The following is a 26,160-nucleotide window of genomic DNA, read 5'->3' on the forward strand; positions in this document are numbered from 1 at the left end:
CTCCTGAACTTGTTAGTATCTGCTTCTGCAGGCCAAGAAACACAGTGTACTCTGCATTTTCTTGCTTCTCCATCGTGTCTTGTGTTCTGCAGAACAGTCACACTCTGAAGGAAAAACATACCAGGCAATAAGTCACCATTAAACTTTGAAACCTGTATTGCGACCCCGTTGCTTTCCAGTGGACACTATCGGTGCCATCACGAATTAATGAAAATAGGCACCACTTTGGGCTGTTAACTGAATTGTTGTTTCCTCGGCTGGTTAGTTGGAATTATTAAAGCATTTACCAAAGAATGGATAAGCAAAATCCCTATGTGAATAAAGCACAGAAGGCTGGAGTGGCTTTGAAGGAGCAACGTTCATGGGGAAGGTGCCAAAAAAAAGAGCAATGAAGCTGGGGAAGGGGCTGGAGAACAAGTCACGAGGAGCGGCTGAGGGAGCTGGGGGTGTTTAGCCTGGAGAAGAGGAGGCTGAGGAGAAACCTTATTGCTCTCTACAACTACATGAAAGGAGGTTGTAGAGAGGCAGGTGTTGGTCTCTTCACCCAAGTGGCAGGCGATAGGATGAGAGGGAATGGCCTCAAGATGCACCAGGGCAGGTTCAGATTGGACACCAGGAAAAACTTTTTCACCAAAAGAGTTCTCAAGCACTGTCAGAGGCTGCTCAGGGAGGTGGTGGAGTCACCATCCCTTGAGGTGTTTAAATGATGGATAGATGAATTACTTAGGGATATGATTTAGTAGTGGGCGGGTATGGTAGGACTTCATGATCTCAAAGGACTTTTCTAACCTAGGGATTCTATGATTCTATGAAAATGTATCTTTTTGAAAGAGCAACTGATGTAAAAAGAAATGCAAATTCATAGTTGTTAAATGTCCACAGGCTGTAATGCTTGTGGTCAAGTGAAACTCCTACTAGAGCTGAACTTGTAGTTGTGGATATGCAATAAGGAGCTGCTAAGCTGCTCTCATTATGTCCATCCTGATTTTTGAAAATACTGTGCGAAATTCTGCCAAGCAAGGCAGATGCATTGTAAAGATCCAAAGAAACAAAGCAAATTTTCTTAGAATCATAGAATGGTTTGGGTTGGAAGGGACCTTAAAGCCCATCCAGTCCCCCCCTGCCCTGGGCAGGGACACCTCCCACGGGATCAGGGGCTCCAAGCCCCATCCAGCCTGGCCTTGAAATTCAAGTATAACATACTGTTTTCTCCCTTTGTGCTTCCAGCTCCTTTTCAGTTCTGTTTTGGCTTGAAAGTCTTGATATTCTTGAAACTCTTGTTCCCAGTTTTTCAGATATTTGGCTTCTCTTTCAAAATACTCAAGGATGTCGGCTTGCTGTTAACGCAATCACAAACAAGGGTCACTACGAGAATTGTAGCTGATGGTCTGAACAGTCTTATCAGTTTATCTGTAGTGGGAATACATCTATTTGCAGCAAAGCTATATAAAGATTAAATAAGTTGATATTGGATCCAAATATGCATGCAGTTACATAAGTTTCATTACACTGTGGTAAAAAATGCTGAACTTTTACTGTGTTTTCATGTAGCCACAGTGGAATTTTGGCAACTGTCACCCAAGTTGCCTTTAGGGGCCTCCTGTCAGGGCAAAGCCAGCTTTGCTACAGGTGGTTTTAGGAGAACATGGCCATACTCATCTCCAATCAATTGCTATTCTTTTAAAAGCAAGTTTTTCCAGGCAGGCCTGTTTCTACGTTGAAGTTTTCAGGATAAAGGGTCACAGAGATAATAAAAATCCTTTACCAACCTCATTTCTCAAAGGGTCCCTTAGCGTCTGACAGATTTCGAAAACATGCAGTACTCCTAACTCATCAGAAACAGCTAAAAAGTGCTGCTTTGCTGAAAGATATTTGACAAAAACCACATAAACAATCTAAATTCCAACAGTAACACATGCCTCCACCCAAACACGTGCTATAGAGGGTTCAGGTTTTTTAAGGCCTTTTTGGTTTATTGTTCACTGCAGTGAAAAGGCAGCCTTCTTGCTCTCTTATGTTCTTAAAAAGTGAAATTACTTTTAAATATATAATATTTAATACTATATATAAATCTTAATTAATGCATATCAATGCTTTGTCAGACTCTTTTTAAAAATTAAATGTTTTCAGCTGTTTTGTGCTGCGCTATCGCACTTGGAATGTGATCTATGTGGTGGTGGATTAAATTAGTGGAAATATGTACTTATCTATTATATAAGAGAACAGATAAGTAATGGGATTAATGTGCCTTGGGAGTCATGGGCCATGTTAGAAACAGGTTGGGACAGTAAAGTGTGATCACAATCAACGTACGTGAGGCAGTTGAGGGGCTGATGAACGTGACCATTGCTTCGGAGATGTTCTGGGAATTAGATGGCTCATGAGTTTTCTTCAGTAAGTCCCAGATATCGATATTTCCATCATCTCTGCCAATGAAGAAAACTCCCGGTCTGGTTAAGGACCAGTGTCCCGCAGTGTATCTTCCAGCAGAGCAGCGTGACTGAAGGATCGGTCCATTCTTCACGTTGTTTTGCAAACAAATGAAAGATAGAGCCAATAATCAAACAGAACTCTCCATTCACCACTTCGTTTCCTCTCATTTGAGAACAGTTACTATTTAAACAATCCTATTACAAAAATTATATCAATGGCAAAATTGATATCAACTTCTGCAGATAAAGAGAGTTGTGGAGAAGTAAAAACCCTGATATCTCCCTTCCAGTAATCTGTTTATCTCCTGTTACAGTGTCTGGTCTTGAGGTTTCGCCAGGTGCGGCTAACTTGGATTCCTAGGTGAGACCCTTCCACCTTCCAATTTAAAGCCAGTCCCCCTTCTCCTATCACTCCAGGCCCTTGTAAAAAGTCCCTCCCCAGCTTTCCCAGAGCCCCTTTCAGCACTGGAAGCTGCTCTAAGGTCTCCCTGAAGCCTTCTCTTCTCCAAGCTGAACAACCCCAACTCTCTCAGCCTGTCCTCAAAGCAGAGGAGCTCCAGCCCTTGGATCATCTCCGTGGTCTCCTCTGGACCCATTCCAACAGTTCCATCTCCTTCTTAGGCTGGGGATCCCAGAACTGGGAACAGGGCTCCAGGTGGGGTTTCACGAGAGAGGAGCCGAGGGGGAGAATCACCTCCCTTGCCCTGCTGATGTGAAGAAAAAGGAGAAGGGTTTTTTATACCAAATTTATTTCTGAACAATGAAGCTTCATGACCCTGAGGCTATCATAGTTACCTCCTATAAAACTATCAATTCTGTTCCAGCTGTGTTAAAATAACTTACTGTAATCTCTTCTTTCCAAATGGCAAAGTTCCGGCCTCCAATGCTTAGAATGACGTCTTTAAAAAACGGAGACCTCTGGAGAGTGTGGATGCTTTTATTGTGGACGGTGTATTTCTGAGCGTGCTTCTTACCTAAGGGAATGAAAAAGGCAGTTGCTGGTAACGAGCGCTTTGGCGATCACCTTCACAATGGGAATTGCACGAGGGGAAACAGGGAGTGCAGGATCCAGCACAGCCTTCAAAGAGAGCAGCCTCATTTATTTTTAATTTTTTTTTTAATTGGAATTCCTGCAAATCCAGTTACTGTGAAGCATGACTTGAATGATCTGTGCCAATAGGTACATAGCGATGCACCAGTGATACTGCAGAGGGATTTGATAGCCAAGCCGCTTACACTTTTGAGGCTGCACTGCTGAATCCTGGTGCCATCAGTGAGACAGACCATTATAGCAGGTGAACAAGAACCTTAAGAAGACAGAGTATAAGTGCCAGCAGTTTAAAGTTAGTAATATCTGTTTAAACAGGTATTGAGGAACTTGTACTCACTAACTGGGTTTGCCAAGTCACCATCAATTTCCATTTTCAAGTCAGAATAAATAATTTTGCCATCCTGTGATGCCAGAAAAATCAAGAAAGAAAAATCATTTCATTTAACATGAATTATATTCTGAGTAAAATGAAAATTTGCAGCCAATGATGGCTTGAATACTTGGGGAAAAGGTAACCAGAAGCAAAAAGAGGCCAAATTTTCATTTCCATGTGAATTCAAAACAGGGAAAGATTTTATAATTTCTATATGTAGGGTAGATAGAGTGCTATGAAGAGCTGGGACTTCCTAAAATAGAAGTAACTTGTGGGGGAAATTGTAGTGTAAATATTTTCACCTGACACTCAACACCAAAAAAATGTTACTATCCTTATGTGTTCTGGGATACAGAAATATTGTTTGGTTCCTGATGGCAGGTGGTTAAGTTTAACATGTTTTCATAGAATCATGGAAGGGTTTGAGTTAGAAGGGACCTTAAAGCCCACCCGGTCCCACCTCTGCCATGGTCAGGGACACCTCCCACTGGATCATGGGCTCCAAGCCCCATCCAACCTGGCCTTGAACCCCTCCAGGGATGGGGCAGCCACCCCTGCTCTGGGCAACCTGGGCCAGGGCCTCCCCACCCTCACAGCAAAACCTTTCCTCCTAAGATCTCATCTCAGTCTCCCCTCTTCCAGCTGAAATTCATTCCCCCTTGCCCTATCCCTGATACACACTGATATCCCTGATCCCCCTTGCACACCCTGATCAAGAGCCCCTCCCCAGCTTTCCTTTCAGTCCTGGAAGCTACTCTGAAGTCTCCTTGGAGCCTTCTCTTCTCCAAGCTGAACAACCCCAACTCTCTCAGCCTGTCCTCATACGGGAGGTTCTCCAGCCCTCAGATCGTCTCTGTGACCTCCTCTGGACTCACTGCAACAGCTCCATGTCCTTACAGAGCTGAGGACTCCAGAACTGGATGCAGGACTTACAGGTGGGATTCTATGATTCTTTTGTTCTCATGAGAGCAGAGCAGAGGGGCCACAGCCCCTCCTTGCCCTACTGGTCCCACTGCTTCGGATGGAGCCCGGGTTGGTTTTCTGGGCTGTGAGTGCACATTGCATTTTGGGAATATCTTCTAATTCTGCTCTTTGGGTAATTCTACCAAGTATTGGGGCATTATTATTATTTTAAGCATGTTAATAAATGCATTAAAATGGGAATACAATATGGCATGCCCAGAAAGATCTGTTTAGTTAACACCAGAATAAAAGGCAAGTCCATAGATTTGTGAAAACTCTATTATTTAATTGTTCTGTCTTTTGGATAGCTTGGAATAACCTTTTAATTAGTAATCTATTGTGTTCACTTACTTCAGTTCCAATGAAAAGGCTAGTGGAGAGATTCTCTAGTATTTTCTGGTGTTTGCTTTGAGTATACAGGCTGTCTTTGGCGCGTGCTTCTGCGGTGTTCCGAGTTCGTCTCCTGTCTGGAAAACATTTATCTATTTATTATACACTGGCATTTATTAGACCATACTTTGTCTTCTAAAAGTAGTTAGTGCCTAAAGGGGAATTTCAAGAGGAGAGATGCAGAAAGACCACGAAGGAGCGGTTTTGCAGGTTAAATGTTTCCAGCTGGAATCTCCCCATTGGTGCAGTTGCTCTCAAGTGTTTGCCATAGCAGGGTAGCACCGTTGGGATAGAAAGGACATACTGTTTCAAGAATAGAGAGACACAGGACTTGCATGGGCTATTAAATGAAACCTGGCAGAGTTACTGTGAATATGGAACCGCTCTTTTTGTATCCAATACACGTACATATCCTGTACATGTCACACTTTGAATAAAAGTGTATTTAAGAAACCTTTTTCCTCCAATGCATTAGGCTCTACAACTTTTTCTTGCTCAGTTTTCATTATGTATACACTGAAATATAAGCTTGTTAAAACATTCTCCCCAATAAGATGTCATAAAAAATTACCTGAGGTTTTGTAACGATAATGTAGTTCTCTTAAACTAATTCTGATGGGAATGCACTCTATGTTGGTATCGCTTTTGCACAGGTTTATCTGTTCAGAAAAAAATGCATTTGCTAACTCATTTGGTCAGATCTTTCAGGTACAAGACTAAATAACTTCCTACTGTAATCACAGAATTCCCTGGCTGGAAAAGACTTTAGAGATCATCGAGTCCAACTGTACCTATCCACTGCTAGACCAGATCCCCGAGTACCTCACCTACCCATCTTCTAAATCCCTCCAGCAGTGGGGACTCCACCACCTCCTGGGCAGCCGTTTCAGTGCCTGAGAACGGTTTCGGTAAAGAAATTTTTCCTGATGTCCAATCTGAACGTGCCCTGGTGCAGCTTGAGGCCATTCCCTCTCACTCTATTGCCTGTCACCTGGGAGAAGAGGCCAACACCCACCTCTCTACAACCTCTTTTCAGGGAGCTGTAGAGAGTGATGAGGTCTCCCCTCAGCCTCCTTTTCTCCAAGCAGAAGACAGGTCTTCTCAGTGTGCAGTGTTGTCACGGTTTAGCCCCAGCCTGGCCAATTTCAGTGGCTATAACCGAGCGTTTAATCAGAAAATGAAGTTACTTAGACAAGACTTAGCTGAAGTCAGATTCTGCTTTAGCTCAGCCCGGAACAAGTGTGTTTGTAGCACTCCATGAAGTATATTTGCTGCCTCGTGGACAAGCAGGGACAAAATCATAGAATCATAGAATAACCAGGTTGGAAGAGACCCACTGGATCATCGAGTTGAAGTCTTTCATTTAACAATCAGGAGGAAAATCACAAGGAAGTCGCAAACTGCTGGAAAAATTAATGAGTTGGGAAGCAAAAGGCTACATTCCTATGGAGTTCTGGCCATATCTACTTGATCTTTCTGTTCTATATTTGTGTGCAGTACCTTTACGACAGGTTTCCAGCAGAGATCGAGATGTTTAGAAGTATCTGAAAAGTCAGGAGGTTTATAAAAAATGTCCTCTGCTACTTTCTCAGATGGAGGTTGTTCAGTTAGGTTGGTGGCTGGAATATCCCAAAATAGTACTGAGCTGCAAAATGATTGTATAATATTATTCCCTGTTTTTTGTTTCAGTCAGATGCAGTTTTCCATACATTTTAAAGTTGTGTTTTTAGCCTTTTATCTTTAAACTCTGCATAGCAAGACTCTGAGAAGCAAATCCTAGATACTTAATTGCTTCTTTTATAAATGAGGGTATATATTCCTTTATTCATCGTTTTATCAGTTGTTATCTATACCAGAGCAGCCAGATAACATTCATACACTTTGCTTATGGGAAGTCACCGGGTGAAGTTACTGGTGCTACTGGGTAAATTCCTGGAGGCTCATAGAACCGGAGAAGAATTCTGCAGCAGGGAACTGAGGAATCCAAATCAAACCTCATTCCCAGCTCTCGTCTGTACCAATTTATTTGCTGACATTCAAGACAAATGGTCCCACTCCCTCGATTCTGTCATCTCACTGGAGTCTTCTGCCCTCTGATTGTCCCTCTTGCTCTGCTCTGGACACTCAGTCGCAGATTTGATACAGACAATGATAATTTTCCTCATTGCTGACATCTCTTTCCCTTTTCTAACAGGATTTCATAGAATCATAGAATAACCAGGTTGGAAGAGACCCACCGGATCATCAAGTCCAACCATTCCTATCAAACACTAAACCATGCCCTTTAATTTCCTCAGGGCCTGTGCTGGATGATGTTACGGACATTCCCCCGCTCTTATTTTGGGTGAATACTTGTGAATTGGAGCCCTGGTGTGTGAGTACTTTAAATTATTTCCTCCATTAATAGCTTTTTGTGCAAAAGTCATAATCCATCTAAGTGTGGTGATACAGCTCTTCAGGCCAATGCATGTGCGGCTAACGTGCTGCTTAAGAATATAAACATATACCTGAGGTTTCTCAGTTAATGAACCCTTAACGTCATTATTGTTAAAGGGCTTAAATGGTGGAGAACTTGATGTGCTTGTCTTCTGCGTACGGAACTTCAGCTACGCACAATAGGCTGATAGGAATCCAGAAGCGTGCTGGTTAATCCGTGCTCTATAAAGCTTTCTAGAGGAAAGTGGAGGGCATCGTGTAGAGTATGAGTTGTACATACCAGTCAGGGGAGCAGGTTACAAGCTGCACACAGGTTTCAGCTCTGTTTTCAGAAGTAGCACCCATTTGGTTGTCCTAAAAATAACAGTAATAATGGTTACGGGGAGAGAAGATGATGGCAGACAATTACATTTTTCTAAGTAAGGTTTTCAACGCAGAAAACGGGCTTCTAGAAATGAAATAATTGTTTCTGCTTGGGTCATGTTTGAAAATCCAGACTTCCTAACCTGTAGTTATAAAGTTAAGACATTGTCCAAATGTACTTCAGGTGAATCGGTATCAGTTTTGTGTGCTAAAAATTCTAAATGAAGCTCTCTGGATAAATCCTGGCTGGTACCACTGCAAGTCAGGATCTCCTTAGGTCGCCACGTTTCAAACTTTTTTATCCAAAGAGGAAATCATTGCGAAATTTCTCTCACACAGTTAAGTGTAGTGAAATATCTTTGCCAAGTTTACAGCATGGATTATTTCTTTTAAACTCTCACTCAGCTAGACTGAACTGCAGGATGGTGGTGGAACCTTCAAATGTTAATTGTTGAGTTTAGTTTGTGTTTGTGGGGTTCTGCGGGTTTTACAGTACTTAGCGTTTACCAAGTAGCCATTGGTTTATAGCGAATATATTTTAATTGATTCAGAAAAATCAAGGAAATGGGTTTGGGGGAGAAGGGAATAAGTGATTATAGGCCATGCCCTGATCAAATGTAATTTCCAGTATATGCAAAACGTGTTTTTGGCTAAATCCTACTCCAGTTTTCATTTATGCATTGGTTACTTGGAGTCAACATGATAGTCTCACAACTGTGCAAAACTAGATTAGGTTCTAGATATAATTTTGAATATTTTGCTGTTGCTATGCAATAATAAACTGCTGATTTAGGAACTGTGCCATAAAAACTGCGATGCTGTGCAAAGGCTGACACACGTTCCATGTTTATATAACAAAAACTATATCCAAGGGCATCGCTAAATGTTGACAAAGTCATTCCTTTGTCAGTCTTGTTTACCAAGAATGAGTTTCCCGTATCTGTTATCCCAGAGGAATATGAAAACAGCTTTCTGAGCCTAAACCCTGGCAAAAAAACCCCATCAAAACAACAAAATCCACAAGAGCATTCTGCTATCCAATCCCTTTCTGCACGTTTTACATCTGGTATCAATTAGTATACACAGGGATTGCTGCAGCATAATTAATAATGAACACAATTCTTGATATGTAAGTAATTTAGGTTATTTCTCTGAATTCCTAGTGGCAGCCTGGGTTGCTCATAGTAGAAATTCACCATGTTTTAGATATGGAAGGCTTATTGTAATTTGAATTATAATTCTCAGTAAAGCTTTCAATAATGCTGCTCCAGTATGAATCATAGAATCATAGAATAACCAGGTTGGAAGAGACCCACCGGATCATCGAGTCCAACCATTCCTATCAAACACTAAACCATGTTCCTCAGCACCTCGTCCACCCGTCCCTTAAACCCCTCCAGGAAAGGTGTTTAAGGTGCTACTTTCTTAGGTAGCAGATTAGGAAAGCAATACAAAGAAGAAAAATGGATTTTGAAGCTCACCTCAAGATAAGCTGTCAGCCAATGTAGATCTGTTACTGGTTTTTTATGACTATCCTCTATGGAAGAGCCTATGCAGTAGCTCACTAGAGGTGGCTCTGTGCTACTCTGCTGGGTAAGTGAAGGCTAGAAATGTTTTAAAGAGAGATATTTTAGTACGTTGCCAAAATACAGCAGACCTGTCGAAGAAAACCAGAGTAATTTACACACTGTTCATGCTTCTTCATGTACTTCAGATCAGTTTATAGAACTTTCTAGGGGTCTAATAACTTCCCTTTGGGGAAAAAAATTGAAAGCACCTAAACAGGCCTTTGGACGTGAAGCTCCAAATAACTTCCAACATGCTCCCACCCATCTACTTATGTGGATTTTCTTAGGTCTCTAGTTTGCTAGAGTGACAGGATTAGGGGGAATGGCTTTGAATTGGAAGGGGGGAAATTTAGATGATACCTTCACCCATTTTTCCCTGTTAACTTGTACTCAAACTTTGCCTTTCTTCACCCCAGACAGAGAGTTGTACCGCAAGATATTTAGAACAGAACCCTTCACCGTATTAACATCTGTCATCTTGTCATCCTCATTGACAGGTTTTTCATTTTGCAGCTTTTCTTCATGTTGAGAAATATCCCACAGTACAACCTGCAAGAAAAAAAATGAATATATTACGATTTATTTAATCCCTTATATTAATATGCATTATTTTCAAACAGAGTTCATGGGGATTTGGGGCAAAAGAAGTGATCCACTTATGAAATCTTGAAAGTATTTCCTCTTCAGTCTGATGCAATCAGTTGAAAGACTGCACTTGTCTCAACAGAAGAAAATAGAGTTTTTACAGTTTGACCTATTTATCAGCACTGCTGCTGTGAAGAAGCATCATACAGTGATGGCACAACTTCGGTAAAGGATCAGAGAATTCCTGAGACTGATGTCTGTCTTGTGACACGATGTGTTATTATGGATGTTGAGTACACTTCTTCACCCTTATTTTTATAATGTAAGAAAATATGGAAATATCTGATTTTATTCTTAAACAGAAAATTCACACCTGTCCATTGATGCAGCCACCAGCGATGATATTTGGATCACTTGGACTGAACTGAAAGCAGTCGATGTCTTCAGGGCACTCCAAAATTAACTAGAAAGAAGGAAACCAAATAGTTGAGAACACGGTCACATTGATTGTTTGTTCTCTTGTTATTTAAACACTTGGCATATTTAAAAGTACAGATTAAATACCTGAGGGTGGATAGGGTCAAAAAAACTCCAAAAAAGTATTACTGATTGCTGCAGCAACAATTTGTCACAGAGGTTAACTTTTTCTTCATAAGAAAGGCGCTGTCTTGCTGATACTGCTATGATCCCTGATTGAAGGAGAAAACAAAATTTCTCAGAAGCAACAACTGAAGTGATTTATAATTGTACCTTGTGATTACAGTGCCAGAAACACCGCAAAATGTACATATATTTTCCTTTTTACGGATCAACTTTGAAGATATTATTTTTGTTACTTAATTAACAATGTGTCGCAGCACCTGAAGATCTGGATAAAATTCAACTTTTTTGCTAATACTCCTTAAAGCTGTGATACCTGAATTGATGTGACTTGTCCAGGCCACCCATCATGAAATCAAATCTTTTGTAGCTGAATTAATTCTCTACACAGACTGCAGTGTTGGCTGTGGTTTAGTGGTGGGCAGGTACAGTTGGACTCAAGGTTCTCAAAGGTCTTCTCCAACCAAGCGATTCTACGATTCCATGATTCTGTTCATATGCTGTGTAGCTGGGATGTTTATATAGAACTTAATTGTGCCTTTAAGCCTGGCTGTAGAGCAATAATCCATAGCAGAGAGCAGGAGGAGATATCCGAGTGCCTCGTGATGCTCCCTGGCACTCGTCAGGAGAGCAGGAGAGGGTTGTGGCTCTAACATTCCTCCACAAGTATTAGGCATGCGACAAGAACAAGGCATGGGGAGAACAATGATGGTATGCAGAGCCACCAGAAGGACCTGGCACCGTCGCAGCCCCACTTGAATGTGCCTCATAAGGGAGAAATCTCCCTTTCCTATGATCTCTGCTTATAGGTCAGCGTGATGGACTTTGCACGGCTGGTCTGAACTCTACAAAGAATTTGCCTGTCTCATTTTTCACTTCGTCTCAAATCAGCAATGCAGACATTCCAAATTAGTTGGTATTTTTTTTTAATTTAAAGGCTGATAATTTTATGAAAGATGGCTATTTTACAGCTTTCATCTAATATGTGTCATTCAAGTCTCAAATAGATACTTTAACGGCGTTACCATCAATGGTTGGATGCCAGCAAACGCAGCGAATCATGCTGTCCTTGAGATAGCGCAGATCTGTAAAGGATTGGTATCCTTTGAGAAAAACACCTGGCTTGCCACCAGAACTGCTTTCATCTTCTCCCAGGGCCTTCCAGTCATCAAAAAAAGCGTTCATAATCTCATTTTGCTGCAACGCGATTTCCATTCTGTTTTGTGAAAAGAAGGGTTAACGCTTTGAAGAATCCAGGTCAAACTACTCAGTAGTCAAACCACAAATAATTCTGTAGAGAAACAGCTTCAGTTTTACAGAGAATTCTGACCACAGTAATAAAAAAATTAATTTCATAATGACACATCACTGTAAAGAAACCCTCTTCCATTTAAATGTAAGTAACTAATTGTACAAAGAATTTAACTCTAATTTTGTGTAATTGTTCAAGTCTTGTGCAAAAAGCATCAGCAAGTGGGACTTGCCGAATGACTGAGGGCTGTAAGGCAGCACCTTTGCTCTTCTGCATGAGCTTCTGCTGGAACGAGCAGCATTTGAAAGGTCAGCTTTGCAGCTTGTTTGAAAAGATGTATTGCTATCAACATTAACAACTCTAATAACTATTTAAACCAACATACGTCTATGGCATAGGCTTCATGTTAATTTGCAGAAATAAATATTAAGTAAATATTTGTTGATATCAAAATAATAAGCAAGAGAAAAACAAAAGCAAAACTGTATATAGAAACAAAAAAAAGCAGTATTTGACCAGACCAGTGGTCCACTCGGACAGGATTTCTTGCTTATATTCTGTACTATTTCAGGTAACTTTTAATGTGCGTTGCTGCAGTGATTTTACCTTAAACTTACTGATGTAAGAAAGTCTTTCAGTTTCTCAGATGACAGATTCTCTTCTTTCTCTTCATCTGACAGCGCTGTCTAGGAAAATACTGCGTGGCTGTATTTTTCGGATAGGTCCTAAGCAGTTGGAATAAATTTGAAAGTGAGTAAGCACAGAAACAATTTCAAAGACAGAAACCCAATTTTAGCTGCCAGTGTTGCCTGGGCCAGAGCTAAACTGTGACAAAGATCTTTGGAAAAGACTGAAAGAAAGAAGAAAGATGCAAATGGAGCATCCAGTTCTGTTCTCTTAATCAGTTTGTACTCGAGTAACTCCAGAAGAGCTGAGCTAATTTACATAACTTTAGTTGAGATCAGAAACATAATAAATAAGCTGATAAATATTTTCTCACGCTTACCAGTTTGTCTGAGTACCAGCTTCTCTGACTTTTGGAACCATCTGTATGCCCACATCTTTTTCAAGCACTTTAATACTGAAAGCTTTGTCTTGATAGGACGTGCATTCAACGTAACTGTCTTTTGCTTCTGAAGCATTCTTATCAGTAAATGTAATCGGTGCACCAAACATCCTGCGTACTCGAGAAACCATATATTTAACCTGGAAAAGAGATAGTTCTGTAATTAGCAGAGGAGAAAGTTTTTGGCTAGTTCGTTCTGTAAAATGGCAGCATTCATATAATTGTAGAACTAATTTTGTCGGTGATTTCTGTGCTGGGTTTACTCGTATACCTGTATACTGAAATTCTGAAGTACTCCTATAAATAACCTACATAAATGGTAGAAGGCAGGCTTGTATTTCCAAAACAAGAAGTAACATTTTAGGTTGCTGCCTGCAAGACAAGAGAATTGCATTTTCTAATTCGTGTAATATCAAAATTGCACCTTTAATGAAAAGACTGATTCACAGGAGGTCTTATGCAATACAGCACTGGACTTCCAAAACCCAACCTTTTATCTCTTCTTTCCTAGTGCAATTCTCAACCTTGGGTGAGGTATTTCAGCCTCACTTGCTGATAAAATCCATTCTGAGGTGAGAGCCCTTACAAGTCTTATTTAAATGCCATCCATACAAGGAACCAGGGGCTCCCTGGAAACACAACTAGGTTCTTGGAATGTAATTACAATGATTCAACTTGTTATCTGGCCAGACAGTAAACAGAGCAAGAAGTGGCAGAGATGCTAATGACCAAAGGATCGGGACTTTTGAAGTTCGAGTAGGCAATATGTCCAGAGCAGCCTTATGTCCCTTATTTGCAGCATTTAAAGAGAACAGAGTTGTAAAACAGAAAAAACCCAACTTTCTGCAGCACTTTTAGTTTGTTAGAAGTTGAGCTCGTTTTCTCTCTTTTCTTATTGAAAAATGCCGAGAAAAATTAGAATTGCAACTTTCAATTTTCTGACTTTTTTTGAAGAAACTTAAACTAAATTTGGGGTTTTTGATATTTATTTAGCTGAGTAATGCGTGTTGATTCTGACCTTCCTAACAGTGTCTTTAACAGATTCTTCTTCAACTTCCTTTTCGCTGCCAAGAGAAACCCAAGGTTTGGATACAGGAGGTTTATAAGGTTGGATGTCCAGAGTTCCATTTTCTTCTTCGTTTTCTTCTGCAGTTTCTGGAGGCTGTGACACCAAACAGAGCAAAACAGTACTTCTGCAAAACTTTGGTGCTGAAACGTAAGTATGAACTAGAAACCCAGTTTTCAGTCTTTATTCACACATTCTTTACTGTTGTCTCAATGCATTAAGCCTGGCTGTGCAGCGCCCCTTCATTCATTTGGACGTTAATATTTTCCAATAAACCTTACATATTTAATATTTAACTGCTAAAGAGAGACTGGTGTCTTGAAAGAATTGATAATGATTTTCTACATCAGTCACCTTCCCTGGAGGTGTTTAAGGCACGGGTGGACGAGGTGCTAAGGGACATGGTTTAGTGTTTGATAGGAACGGTTGGACTCGATGATGCGGTGGGTCTCTTCCAACCTGGTTATTCTATGATTCTATGATACATTAGGCCCTCCTGCCTGGAATTGCACTTTGCTTCTCTAATAATTGTTACTCCTGATGCTGGGTGGCAAACTTGTGTTCAAAAATTATATAAACTGCCCGTAAACCTTCTTTGATGATGAAATGCACAAGGGGAAATGTATGTATCTTGATTTGGAGCTCAAGAACATTTTAAAGTATGGTTTGAACAAGATATATGTTTTGTGACAAATAAGTGTAATATTTCTTTGAAGATGCTCAATATATTACAGGCTTTTATTTTTGTGTCTGGATCCTAAAATCATAGGGTCTCTAGGTTGGAAAAGACCTGTGGGGTTATCAAGTGCAACCGTACCTGTTCACTACTAAATCATGTCCTTGAGCACTTCATCTACCAGTTTTTTAAATCCTTCCAGGGATGGGGACTCAATCACCTCCCTGGGTCTTGGTAGAGGAAATTAAAGCTTATGATAAAAATCATAGAATCATAGAATGGTTTGGGTCAGAAGGTACCTCAAAGCCCATCCAGTCCCACCCCTGCCCTGGGCAGGGACACCTCCCATGGGATCAGGGGCTCCAAGCCCCATCCAACCTGGCCTTGAACCCCTCCATGCAGCCGAGGTTGTTATTAAGGCCATCGGAAGTAAAATACAAACATTTATTTCAGTCTTTTTCAGTATAAATGATATTTTTACAGTGATAAACATATTTTTCCATTATCAGATTAATGCTTAGAGAAACACTCTAGCATGCCAGGCACATCAGATGCTTATCATTCCTGAAGTGTAAGTTTGAGACAAGATTCTGAAATATTCATAGGTAGAAGAATGCTGTATTTTCCTACCTTCAGAAGGTTTTCCTTGGCTTCCTCTGAAGCAACAAGGTAAAAGTTCTGGCCGTACTGGAACTCTGCATCAAAAACTACCAAAATTTCTTCCCCAGGATATTCCTATTTTAATTAAAACAATTAGTGGAAAGCTGAAAGCAAATCACATCCCAAACAGATACAAGCCTGTGACTTCCAAAGCCATGACCAGTGTAAATTTAGTATCTTTGCTTAATCTTGTGGCTTTAAGAGGGAATTTTGTGTGTTAACTGAAAAGAACAGATGGATTTTACCTTTTCATACAGAGAATTAAACAGAAAAGAAACTGTTTTAATGATTCTCAGTAAGGAGGCCGTGAATTGGGGGAAGCCAAAATACATGAAGCTCTGCTAGTTCACAGAAGTGAAATTAGTAATATTTATGTTACTTTTAACATAGTTTTTAAGTAAAAAAAAAAGTGGATGGTGAGCCATGAGAAACCTTGAGTTGACAATGGTCCATGACCTATAGCCTCTGGATATCACAGCAATTGTGTATTTAAACAAGGACAGACCTTGTCATTAAAAGAGTATCTACTGTGTGACCCTGAAGTCTGAAAGTGAGAACGAAACACGCTACGTACGAGGACAGCTTTTTTGACAGGGTGGAAGTCAGAAACGGCAGCTCTTGTTTTCAGGTCCTGAATGATGTCCTCCTTTTTAATAAATTTGAAACAGTTTTGCCCTGTGACATCTTCATCAACTCGGCAATTAAAAATTTCTTGGGTCTGCGTAGTCAGAACTAAAGGGAAGATTTCTGGGTGACCTATGAAAGAAAGCAAAATTGCATGATAAACGTGGGATTTTTATGTACTGAAATGAGCTGGCTTTTGTGAGAATAGCTGAGACCTTCCATCTTCTTTGTTTCATTCTATTTTCTTAGTTTGAGTTATTTAATATTTTACGTTAATTCCCAGAACCTGTGGTATTTTTCTCCTTGCCTGTGGCTTAAATTGAAGTTCATGGAACCATAGAATGGTTTGGGTCGGAGGGGACCTTAAAACCCTTCCAGTTCCAACCCTGCCATGGGCAGGGACACCTCCAGCTGGGTCAGGATGCTCAGTTGACGTATCTAAAATGATGTTGTTGACCAGCTGGCTCAGCATATTTTGAGGAGCCATCTCTAACCTAAGCCAATGAGGACTGACAAAACAATAAATCCTTCTTAATCTCTTATCATCCGGGAAGCTAAATCTCCACTTAAGCCTATCACATAATACATAATGTTCGATGAATGTGACATTTATCCTTTAAAATCTTTCAGTGCTGCTCCTCTGCTGTACCTGCTCTGCTGCAGTCATCACTAAAATTAACGACAGCTACGGTGCTTCTGGCAAGCCCTGCACTAAACCAGGTATGATTTTCTTGGTGTTTACTAGTTATTTTGCAGCACATGTGATCCACTTATAGCACTCACAGCCCATTAGTTCACTTTCTTTACAGGCTGTAGTCAATATTGCATGAGTTTCTCTTTCAATGCTCCAGAGCTTTTGGGGATATCTGCGCGGGTGCTTCAGAAAAATACAAAATCAGAGGGATGTTGATTGGGAAAGACCTCTGAAAGTCATTTGATCCAAACTCACAGCTGGTAACACCAGACCAAGCCAGGACTTATCTTCATAGGAGTCCCCGTGCTTGCCTTTTGACATCTACTCCCTGTAGCTAATGAGGCTGAGACCTAGCGCCTTCTTTTGCTTTGAGACTTGGCTCAGAAAAAAGTGTGTGTTCCAGGGTGATTTGAAACTTGTAACCCTTTTGAGGCATTGCTGAAGTTGATCTGAAGGGCTCCCAGGTCACTCTAGCCAAGGGCATTGAGGCCTCATTAGGGATGTCGTTAGGAAGCAGACCCCAGTCCAAACTGCAGCAGGACAGATAGAATTTACGTGTTGATACATTTAAGCAAAAAAAATTGCACCTCCTTCTGCAAATTAAATTTCTTAGGATAGAGACCTAGAGCTGTGCACCAAATTCGAATATAATTTCTAACCTCTTGTCACGCCGCCTTGCAGGGCACAAGGGACAGGGGAGCAAAGACACAAAATCTGTATTTATCACAGTCTTCAAAGTTGGGTTGGTTTGTGGCCAGGGCAATTAAGAGGGCTAGAACCTAAAGACAATTTATAAACATGATTTCCTGGTTCTTATGGGATTTTTTTCCAGACTGTTATTCCTGTGGCTCAAGTAAATTTAATTAAAACCTAACAATTAGACTTCTTTTTGCTATATTAAAACCCCTAAACAAGAGTAACTGTTGTTGATTCAAGAAGCTTGTATGATGTTATTTTTTAAACGCTGAATCAAGCGTATGGCTTTGTCCAAAAATACTAAAGAAATCTTTTCAGAGCAGTTTTTCCTATTTCTAGCAATAGTTTAGCTATTTTGGTTTCTAACCTTATTTGCCACTAGGTGGAGGTAAAATTCTCTCAAAACTCAGTATCTCCAGGAAGACTGTAAATACAGTTTTAAAAGGAACACTTCCACCACCTGAGGGATCATTTAGTGCCCATTTTCATTAATTGCAGTGAAGTTAATCCGAGTGCAATTTTCGCTTCCCCCCATGTGTTCACAGGTTTATGTAAGAAGACAAGTGATTTATGATTTCTTTAAAAATGACCTGGTTTGCATATTTGTCACATTATGTTTTAGCTTTCAGCACTAAAAGCCGTATGGTTAAAAGCTAATTAAGAAGATGACCTTTTGGGCTGTTCCTGTAAACTCTAGATAAAGTTTACACTGCAATCAATTTAAATTATATCCAAATATATAACCTGCACAAATCAGGTCAGAAGAAAAATCTAATGAGAGATGTGGGAAAAAACATACTTAAATTATTTGGTGTTTATGATACAAGATTATATTTCTACTCAAATAATTACATCTTTTGGCTCATAACCGTGGTCACACTTAAAACCACAAAAACTGCATTTTTCTTGCTCATAAGCAGAGGTGCTTGATATCTTATGACACTTAAATGGCAGATTTTTATTCCCTACAAGGCAAATGACATCAATCAAGGTCTATTGATGCCTATGATTAATGACACAAGAGATCTGCTAAAATCATCTTCTTACCGGATTCAGTGATTTGGCAAAGATCAAAGCTTTCTTTAAAAGGATAAAAAGATTTTCTTTCAATTGCTTAACTGTTACTAAAAGCAAACATTTTGCACCTTATAACTCTGTTGAAATGATCTGTATTTCCTCCGATCTCCATTCTTCTCAACCCAAGATGAAAACATCATCTACAAACTCATACCTGTTGCAGAATTCCTGGCTGCACTATGCTACCGTAACCCCTACTGGAATAGCTGCATTTCTTCATAGTTTCTAATCTTTCCTTCTCAGTCCCTGGCATTAGCAACATTAAAGCTTCAAAACGTTTAAAGTCTTCCAAAACAATTAATTTAAAGCCATCATAGCACTTACCTATAGCAGCCATAGAAAGATCGACTTCATCTTTTTTACCTGAAATATAATTATATGATATTATCTGTATATTTTTTAACAAACTAACTAGAAACATGCAGTCCTGTCCTTCTTAGGGCAATGCTTAAAATATCTTTCCCCTTCCAATTCAAAGCCATTCCCCGTCATCCTGTCACTCCATGCCCTTGTAAAAAGTCCCTCCCCAGCTTTCTTGTAGCCCCTTTCAAGTACTGGAAGGTTGCTATAAGACTCAAATTTCCATTCAATATTGTTATTGTGACACCACAAACTACTAAATCTAAACTACCAAGATGAAGCGTAAGTATTGCAATGTAGCTTTGTTATGTTCCATATATTGGTTACAAAACTGTAATCATTAATTGTACATCTCTCGTTTATATAAAATAGCATATTCTAACATATCTCATGCTTCAATGCATGGGCCCGAAATAGTTAAGGTAGCTGTCATAGAATCATAGAATGCCAGGTTGGAAGGGGCCTCAGGAATCATCTGGTCCAATATTCTAGGTGATCAATAATTTAGATGAGATTGCCCAGCACCCTGTTGAGCTGAGCCTTAAGAGCATCTGGTGTAGAGACCAGATGACTGCTCGTTTCTTTGCTGCTGTACCTTACATACCAGACTGAGTTCGTTTTCCTTTTGAGGATCCCTTAGCCTTTTTTTCAGCTTTCTGTTTCATTGCCGAGGTTTTTGGACCCTTTGAGGAGGTCTTGCCAGATGCGAGGTTTCTCGACATGTTTTCAGATTTCTCTAGATAAAGACATACACCATCAATAAACTTTAAGCAGACAATGGAACGCATCACATAGGAGTGAAATTTTGGTCCACAACTTTATGTAGTTTATTGTCATAGAAATATTTTCATATGCATCTAAAGGTATGTTATATATTTTTTAAATAATAGACTGTAATATGATGTGATATGATACAGAATCATAGAATGGCTTGGGTTGAAACAGACCTTAAAGCCCATCCAGTTCCACCCCTGCCCTGGGCAGGGACACCTCCCACTGGATCAGGGGCTCCAAGCCCCATCCAACCTGGCCTTGAACCCCTCCAGGGATGGGGCAGCCACCCCTGCTCTGGGCAGCCTGGGCCAGGGCCTCCCCACCCTCATTGTGGAGAATTTCTTCCTAATGTCTAGTCTAAATCTTCCCCCTTCCAATTTAAAGCCATTCCCCCTCATCCTATTGCTCCATGCCTTTTATAAAAAGTCCTTCTCAGCTTATCCTCATACCAGACGTGCTCCAGCCCTCAGATCATCTTCGTGACCTCCTCCAGACCTGTTCCAATAGTTCCATATCCTTCCTATTTTAAGGATTCCAGAACTGGACACTGTGCTCCAGGTAAGAGTGATAAGATATGAGATTATGTGATATGAGATGATGATGTGATGTGACATGCATTATATGGAAACGTGTCTTCTGTTCAGGTTGATTGTCCTAAATAGCGAAAGGTTCAATTAGGATGAGGGTTTCCCTTACAGAAAGCTGAGCACCTCAGCTACAGTGGGAAGAGCACAGGTGAAAATGACCCAGTTGTAAATATTTCATAGAATCCCTAGGTTGGAAAAGACCTTTGAGATCATCAGGTCCGACCGTACCTGCCCACTGCTAAATCATATCACTCAGCATTTGTACCAATATTCTTCAGTGTAAATCATTGCTCAGCTCCTCAAAGCATCTCTGTGCTTTTCTATTTCCAGTTCCTGTTTCAGTGTAGCTCTGTGGAGGACAAACTTGGAAGAAGTTGTATGTATAATTACACGTAGGAGATGACACTGTATAGAAGCCACTCTTTGTTTCCTTTACTTTCCTTCTTCCCAGTATCTAGGACAAGGATGGGAGCAGCAGCTCAGGAAAGGCTCCATTCCATGGGAAAGCAGGAGTGCAGTATAGCCTGACCACTGTACAGCCCGACCCGCGCGCCACCACGAACCAGCAGCCCCATCGTGTGGAAGAGCTGCACAGAGATGGTCCACATGCTGGTAGGAGAGGTAGTGAAAATGGTTTGATGTTACTGAACAGCTAGAGGCGTTCAGCCAGGACAAGGGCAAGGGGACTCTCCATTTGTTTATGTCCCCCTCTTCCACATTCCCACTCTTATTTTAGACTGTAAACTGGCTGGGGGAGAAGACAGTTTTAAATGTCTACAAGGTACCTACAGTAGAATCATAGAATGGGTTGGAAGGGACCTTAAAGATCACCTAGTTCCACCTCCCCCTGCCATGGGCAGGGACACTTCCCACTGGATCAGGGGCTCCAAGCCCCATCCAGCCTGGCCTTGAACCCCTCCAGGGATGGGGCAGCCACCACTTCCCTGGGCAACCTGTTCCAGGGCCTCCCCACCCTCTTAGTGAAGAAATTCCTCCTTATCTCTAGTCTAAATCTGCTCCTCTCCAGTTTATACCCATTGCCCATAGCCCTATCACTACCAGCCTTTGTAAAATATTTGGATGCTACTATGATTTTAACACTAATGAGAGGAACACCGATGCACTTAAAGGGCAGAAAGAGATGGCACCTTCCAGTGCCACGAGACAGCTACTTCTGATGAGCTCTTACAGCTCGTCTCCTGGCACACGTGAGCAGCCCACTTACTGTCACGACGCTCAAGGTGAAAAGGTGAGTTATAAAACAAATGTTCTATCTTAAGGCTTTCCCACTGGAAGGTCTAAAATAGTGTGAACCTTAAAGCAAACATACTGTGGCCCGTGTGTTTGCAATGTCAGTGGTCAACCTGGCCTTGGGATGGCCTTTCATTCCCAGGCTGAGGAACAGTGTGTTTCTATGTGGTAATGCAGTTCTGGAATGCTCCAGGAGCGAGCAATATCCACCAACGGGTGGATGAGGTGCTGAGGGCCATGGTTTAGTGTTTGATAGGAATGGTTGGACTCGATGATCCAGTGGGTCTCTTCCAACCTGGTTATTCTATGATTCTGTGATTCTATATTTCAGCTTCCAAGCTGGAGTTTAGTTTGGAGATGACCACTAATGGCAAGAAAGAGTGATTGTTATAGCAAACACAGCCCCTTTCAGTAATCTACCTGAAGAATTGCAATGATCTAATCTGCTTTTCCCAAAAAGTCCAATGCAAAACAGATTAATGGTTCAGAATTCTGAAACTTGTGCCTTGCAAGAGATGTTTTTGGAAGAGTAAACAACCCCACAGTCATGTACAATGAAAGTAAGGAGAAAGGAGTGTTTTCTGGCCTCATTCTTACAGTCCTTTGGTCAAATACGGGACTACAATCATTGATAATATGTTCATGTCTAACATCCAATGTATTTTCCCAGTTATAATCTTTCAAAGAAGCCTCTACACTGAACAATATCCTTCGTTTATAGTTCTGAAACATTTGGGGCTAACTAACTTCAAGCACGGGTCAATTCAGATGGTTAGAAGATGCTAATTTTCCCTTATTTAAAAAACAAGAAAGGCACAAAACTATTGCTTATCCATCTCTTTGTATATTTTAGGGTAAAAAATTGCCTGTTTTATAAATGGATTCCATGACTACTCTAATTTGAAGCCAACCTTGATGCTTCTGGATAAAAGAGGAAGCCCTCCAGGGTAGGAGGAGAGGCCAGCTGGTTTAGAAATGAGTTGAAGGACAATATGAACCTTCTCATGTATATTACAGTCACGTTGTCTTACTTCACCATTTGCTAATTTTAAGCTGAGACAAAGCCAATTGGGAAATTTTGAGTTATTTCTCCTGAGCAACCTAAACTCTAAGTCACATGAATAGAGGAAACACTGAGAGGGCTGAGATAATCACATGCCTATGTTTAGTACAATAACTTGCGAGTAAGAACATCCCTTTTCCTTCAGCTGACTTCAAGTATATCATGCCTCCAAAACCAGCTAAAGCTTTTGAAAATTGTCTCCATGAAGCATTTTCTTCTCCAAGCTTCTCCAACTCTCTCAGCCTGTCCTCATAGCAGAGGAGCTCCAGCCCTCAGACCGTCTCTGTGGCCTCCTCTGGACCCGTTCCAACAACTCCATCTTCTTCTTATGTTGGGGATTCCAGAACTGGTCACAGGACTCCAGGTGAATACAATAAGTTTCCTTGCTGAAGAGTTGCAGATGAATACAGCAACCAGTAGGACTGTTCGTGGTTCCACTTGGCACGCACAGAACCCCCCCAGCGAGAGAGCAGATAGGAAAGTATAAATTAATTATCTCCTTTGACAATACCCGTAACACCCTATCGCCGCTGCCCATGTGTCATCCTGTCAGTGGTTACAGAACATGTAAGGCCTACAAAGGCAGAACTTAACGACTTTTCTGGAAGCATAATTAATCCCATAGCTATTTACAAACCATGCATATTTGGGGTTTTTTGCACAGTATGACATTACCAAGCCCTGGCTGCTCCCTGCAGGAAACCAATGTGCTCTGAGAACTTTATAACAGATACTGAAGAGCACCCCTCCTTTTCCAAGAAAGAAATAAGAATCAAAAATCCTAATGATTCTTCACGTGGAAGAGAAAAGGTAGTATTTTCAGAAGTTGCCTCTTACTTCAGGGATCTGGATTGTTTTTTTTTTCACTCGTTGATCCCTTCAGATACTGGAAGATCATTATAAGGTCTCCTTGGAGCCTTCTCTTCTCCAGGCTGAACAACCCCAGCTCTCTCAGCCTATCAATGCAATGTATTATGCCTTTTCATTAGCTTATATAAATTCACAATTCTATAATTGAGGTAGGAAACAACATTTAAATCAACATAAATTAAAAGATTTCAGAGTGCAAAACCTGCAAAAAGGAACAGCTCTTGAAAATCAATTGTTATAAACACTGACGTGCATTTTATTTTTAAAAAGCAGGCAATGCATTCTATTAAAACTTCATCACAAATGCTCAGCCTCATTTTTCAGTAGTTTGTCAGTGGAACACAGTTTTACATTGGTTAATTGGTGAAGCCCAAGTAAATATTTGACAACTGTGATGTTTTGGAGCCTGGTTTATTTATAGATGGCTGTAATATTTTGAACATTAGGCTCAGGAGAAAAAATAAGATCTGAGCGTTCTCCTAATCATTTAATGTACTGCAATGTTTACAGTTATAAACCAAATCCGTGGTGTTTCCAGGTACTGCAAGAGGAGGAAGGTAATGAGCTATCAGTACTACAAATGATGTTGTCTGAATTGAGGGCACAGAATGATTTATTTGTTGCCCAGTTGAATGATTTAAGCTTGTGTGCATTACTAATTTAGCACAGTAATTTACTACAGTGTGGAATGACAGAGGAATTGAGTGTACTCCCATTTAAGAAAAGCACTACAAGGAAATTATAAAGAACATGTGCTACTTGGGTTTTTTTGTTGTCACTATCAAGCTAAAAAATCACATTTTTGCCTGTAAATATTTAGGGACCTGTTAAAAATACCATACGAGAAGGACCTCGTCTCTCCAAAAATTCATATATCATTCCCTTTAATTAAATTTATTCTACTTTACACAAAATAATAGAAACACCTAAAGTTTGTATTATTGATAAGGCTTGTGCATATCTGGACATGACTTCACTGTCTAAGCGGCAGGGAGTAAAGCTGAAGTTTTAGCAACTGCCAAATGATTTCAGCAAATGATCAGTTCTAACTGAATGTACCCGATTTCAGATGTACTTTTCATTAAATTCACTTGAACCAGGCGTAGGTTTTGATATTTGGTATAGACCAGTAGAGGTAGCTACAGGCTCTGGGATGACAATGTAAAATTAGGTTAAAAATGAATAAAAGGCATAGAGAACAAAATAGAAAACTCCACTAAAACACTAGTAAGTATTGTGTTCTGTTTCTCCCCTTTCTTCCAGCCAGAGAAATGCAATCGGAAAAGGGATAACATGGATGACTGAAGATATGGAACATGTTTTGTACCAGGAATAAATGACAATTCTTTTTAGCCCAGACTGAAGAGGATATGATGGAAGGCAATGAAATCATGAGAGGTATGGAGAAAGTGATTGTTCATGGTCTTTCGTAACACAAGATCAGGTTGGCATCATGTGAGCTTACCAAAGGACAGGCTGAAAACAAACAGAAAAAGGAGCACAGACTTATTTCATTGTGCAAAAGGTAGCTGAATTCTGGAGTGTGCTGCCTGGGGGCTGCTGAACGGGCACCATCTCGAACAGTAAGGGGGATGGGGACCCCACCACCTCCCTGGGCAGCCGTTCCAGAGCCTGAGAACCCTTTTGGTGAAGAAATTTTTCCTGATATCCAATCTAAACCTCCCCTGGCACAACTGGAGGCCCTTTCCTCTCGTCCTATCACTTGTTACAAGGGAGAAGAGACCAGCACCCACCTTGCTACAACCTCCTTTCAGGGAGTTGTAGACAGTGATGAGGTCTCCTCACCCTCTTCTCCAGACCAAACAACCCCAGCTCCCTCAGCCGCTCCCAGAACCCCTGGGCTCCAGCCCCTTCCCCAGCTCCATTTCCCTCCTCTAGACGTGCTCCAGCCCCTCAATGTCTTTCTTGTAGTGAGGGGCCCAAAACTGAACTCAGGATTCGAGGTGCAGCCTCACCAGCACCGAGTACAGAGGGACAATCCCTTCCCTGCTCCTGCTGGCCACACGGCTGATCCAAGCCAGGAGGCCATCAGCTTTCTTGGCCACCTGGGCCACTGCTGGCTCACGTTCAGCTGCTGTCAACCAACACCCCCAGGAACTTTTTTTGCTGGGGGGCTTTCCAGCCGCTCTTCCCCAAGCCTGGAGCTGCAAGGGGTGGGGCTGTTGTGAGCCAAGTGCAGAACCCAGCACTTGGCCTTATTGAACCCCATCCATTGGTCACAGCTCATGGATCCAGGCTGTCCAGGTCCCTCTGCAGAGCATCCCTGCCCTCCATCCATGGATCCAGGCTGTCCAGGTCCCTCTGCAGAGCATCCCTGTCCCCCAGCCCATGGATCCAGGCTGTCCAGATCCCTCTGCAGAGCATCCCTGGCCTCCATCCATGGAGCCAGGCTGTCCAGGTCCCTCTGCAGAGCATCCCTGTCCCCCAGCCCATGGATCCAGGCTGTCCAGGTCCCTCTGCAGAGCATCCCTGTCCCCCAGCCCATGGATCCAGGCTGTGTCTTCCCCCACCGCCGCCGCCCCTACCTGCGCGGCGTCCGGTTGTCATGGCAACGGGGGGGGGGGGGGTGGCGGATTGACGCTTCCGGCAGCCAATCAGCGCCCTGCTTTTCGGGCCCGCCCCCGGCAGAGGAAGCTGCCATTGGTGGGTTCCCCGCAGGCGT

The 26,160-nt window shown here is 41.4% G+C and overlaps 2 protein-coding genes across 5 annotated transcripts in view; one reads left to right on the forward strand and one right to left on the reverse strand.

Moving 5' to 3' along the window:
* DNAI3 (dynein axonemal intermediate chain 3) lies at nt 1-26,046 on the reverse strand. Its single transcript, XM_069862850.1, is given in 24 exon segments — nt 1-104; nt 1,204-1,337; nt 1,770-1,861; nt 2,314-2,518; nt 3,276-3,406; nt 3,821-3,884; nt 5,171-5,286; nt 5,781-5,868; nt 6,710-6,854; nt 7,926-7,999; nt 9,490-9,612; nt 10,036-10,125; nt 10,535-10,624; nt 10,726-10,850; nt 11,787-11,977; nt 12,620-12,693; nt 12,696-12,738; nt 13,020-13,219; nt 14,098-14,241; nt 15,452-15,556; nt 16,056-16,237; nt 18,897-18,935; nt 19,537-19,668; nt 26,024-26,046. Coding segments are annotated over 24 exon segments (2,616 nt in total). The 5' UTR covers nt 26,046; the 3' UTR covers nt 1-97.
* Nucleotides 20,872-26,160, forward strand: part of MCOLN3 (mucolipin TRP cation channel 3) — a 28,022-nt gene continuing 22,733 nt past the window's right edge. For 2 of the 4 annotated variants that reach the window (XM_069862822.1, XM_069862826.1), the window contains exons 1-3: nt 20,872-20,905; nt 23,272-23,417; nt 24,741-24,886. In XM_069862822.1, the coding sequence (XP_069718923.1) occupies nt 24,848-24,886 (39 nt within the window). In that variant the 5' untranslated portion in view covers nt 20,872-20,905; nt 23,272-23,417; nt 24,741-24,847. Of the gene's footprint in view, nt 20,906-23,271; nt 23,418-24,573; nt 24,887-26,160 lie in introns of those variants that run through there. The other 2 variants (XM_069862824.1, XM_069862823.1) reach the window with 2 other exon arrangements.

Source organism: Phaenicophaeus curvirostris, chromosome 8 (genome assembly GCF_032191515.1).
Source record: "Phaenicophaeus curvirostris isolate KB17595 chromosome 8, BPBGC_Pcur_1.0, whole genome shotgun sequence".
NCBI lineage: Eukaryota > Metazoa > Chordata > Aves > Cuculiformes > Cuculidae > Phaenicophaeus > Phaenicophaeus curvirostris.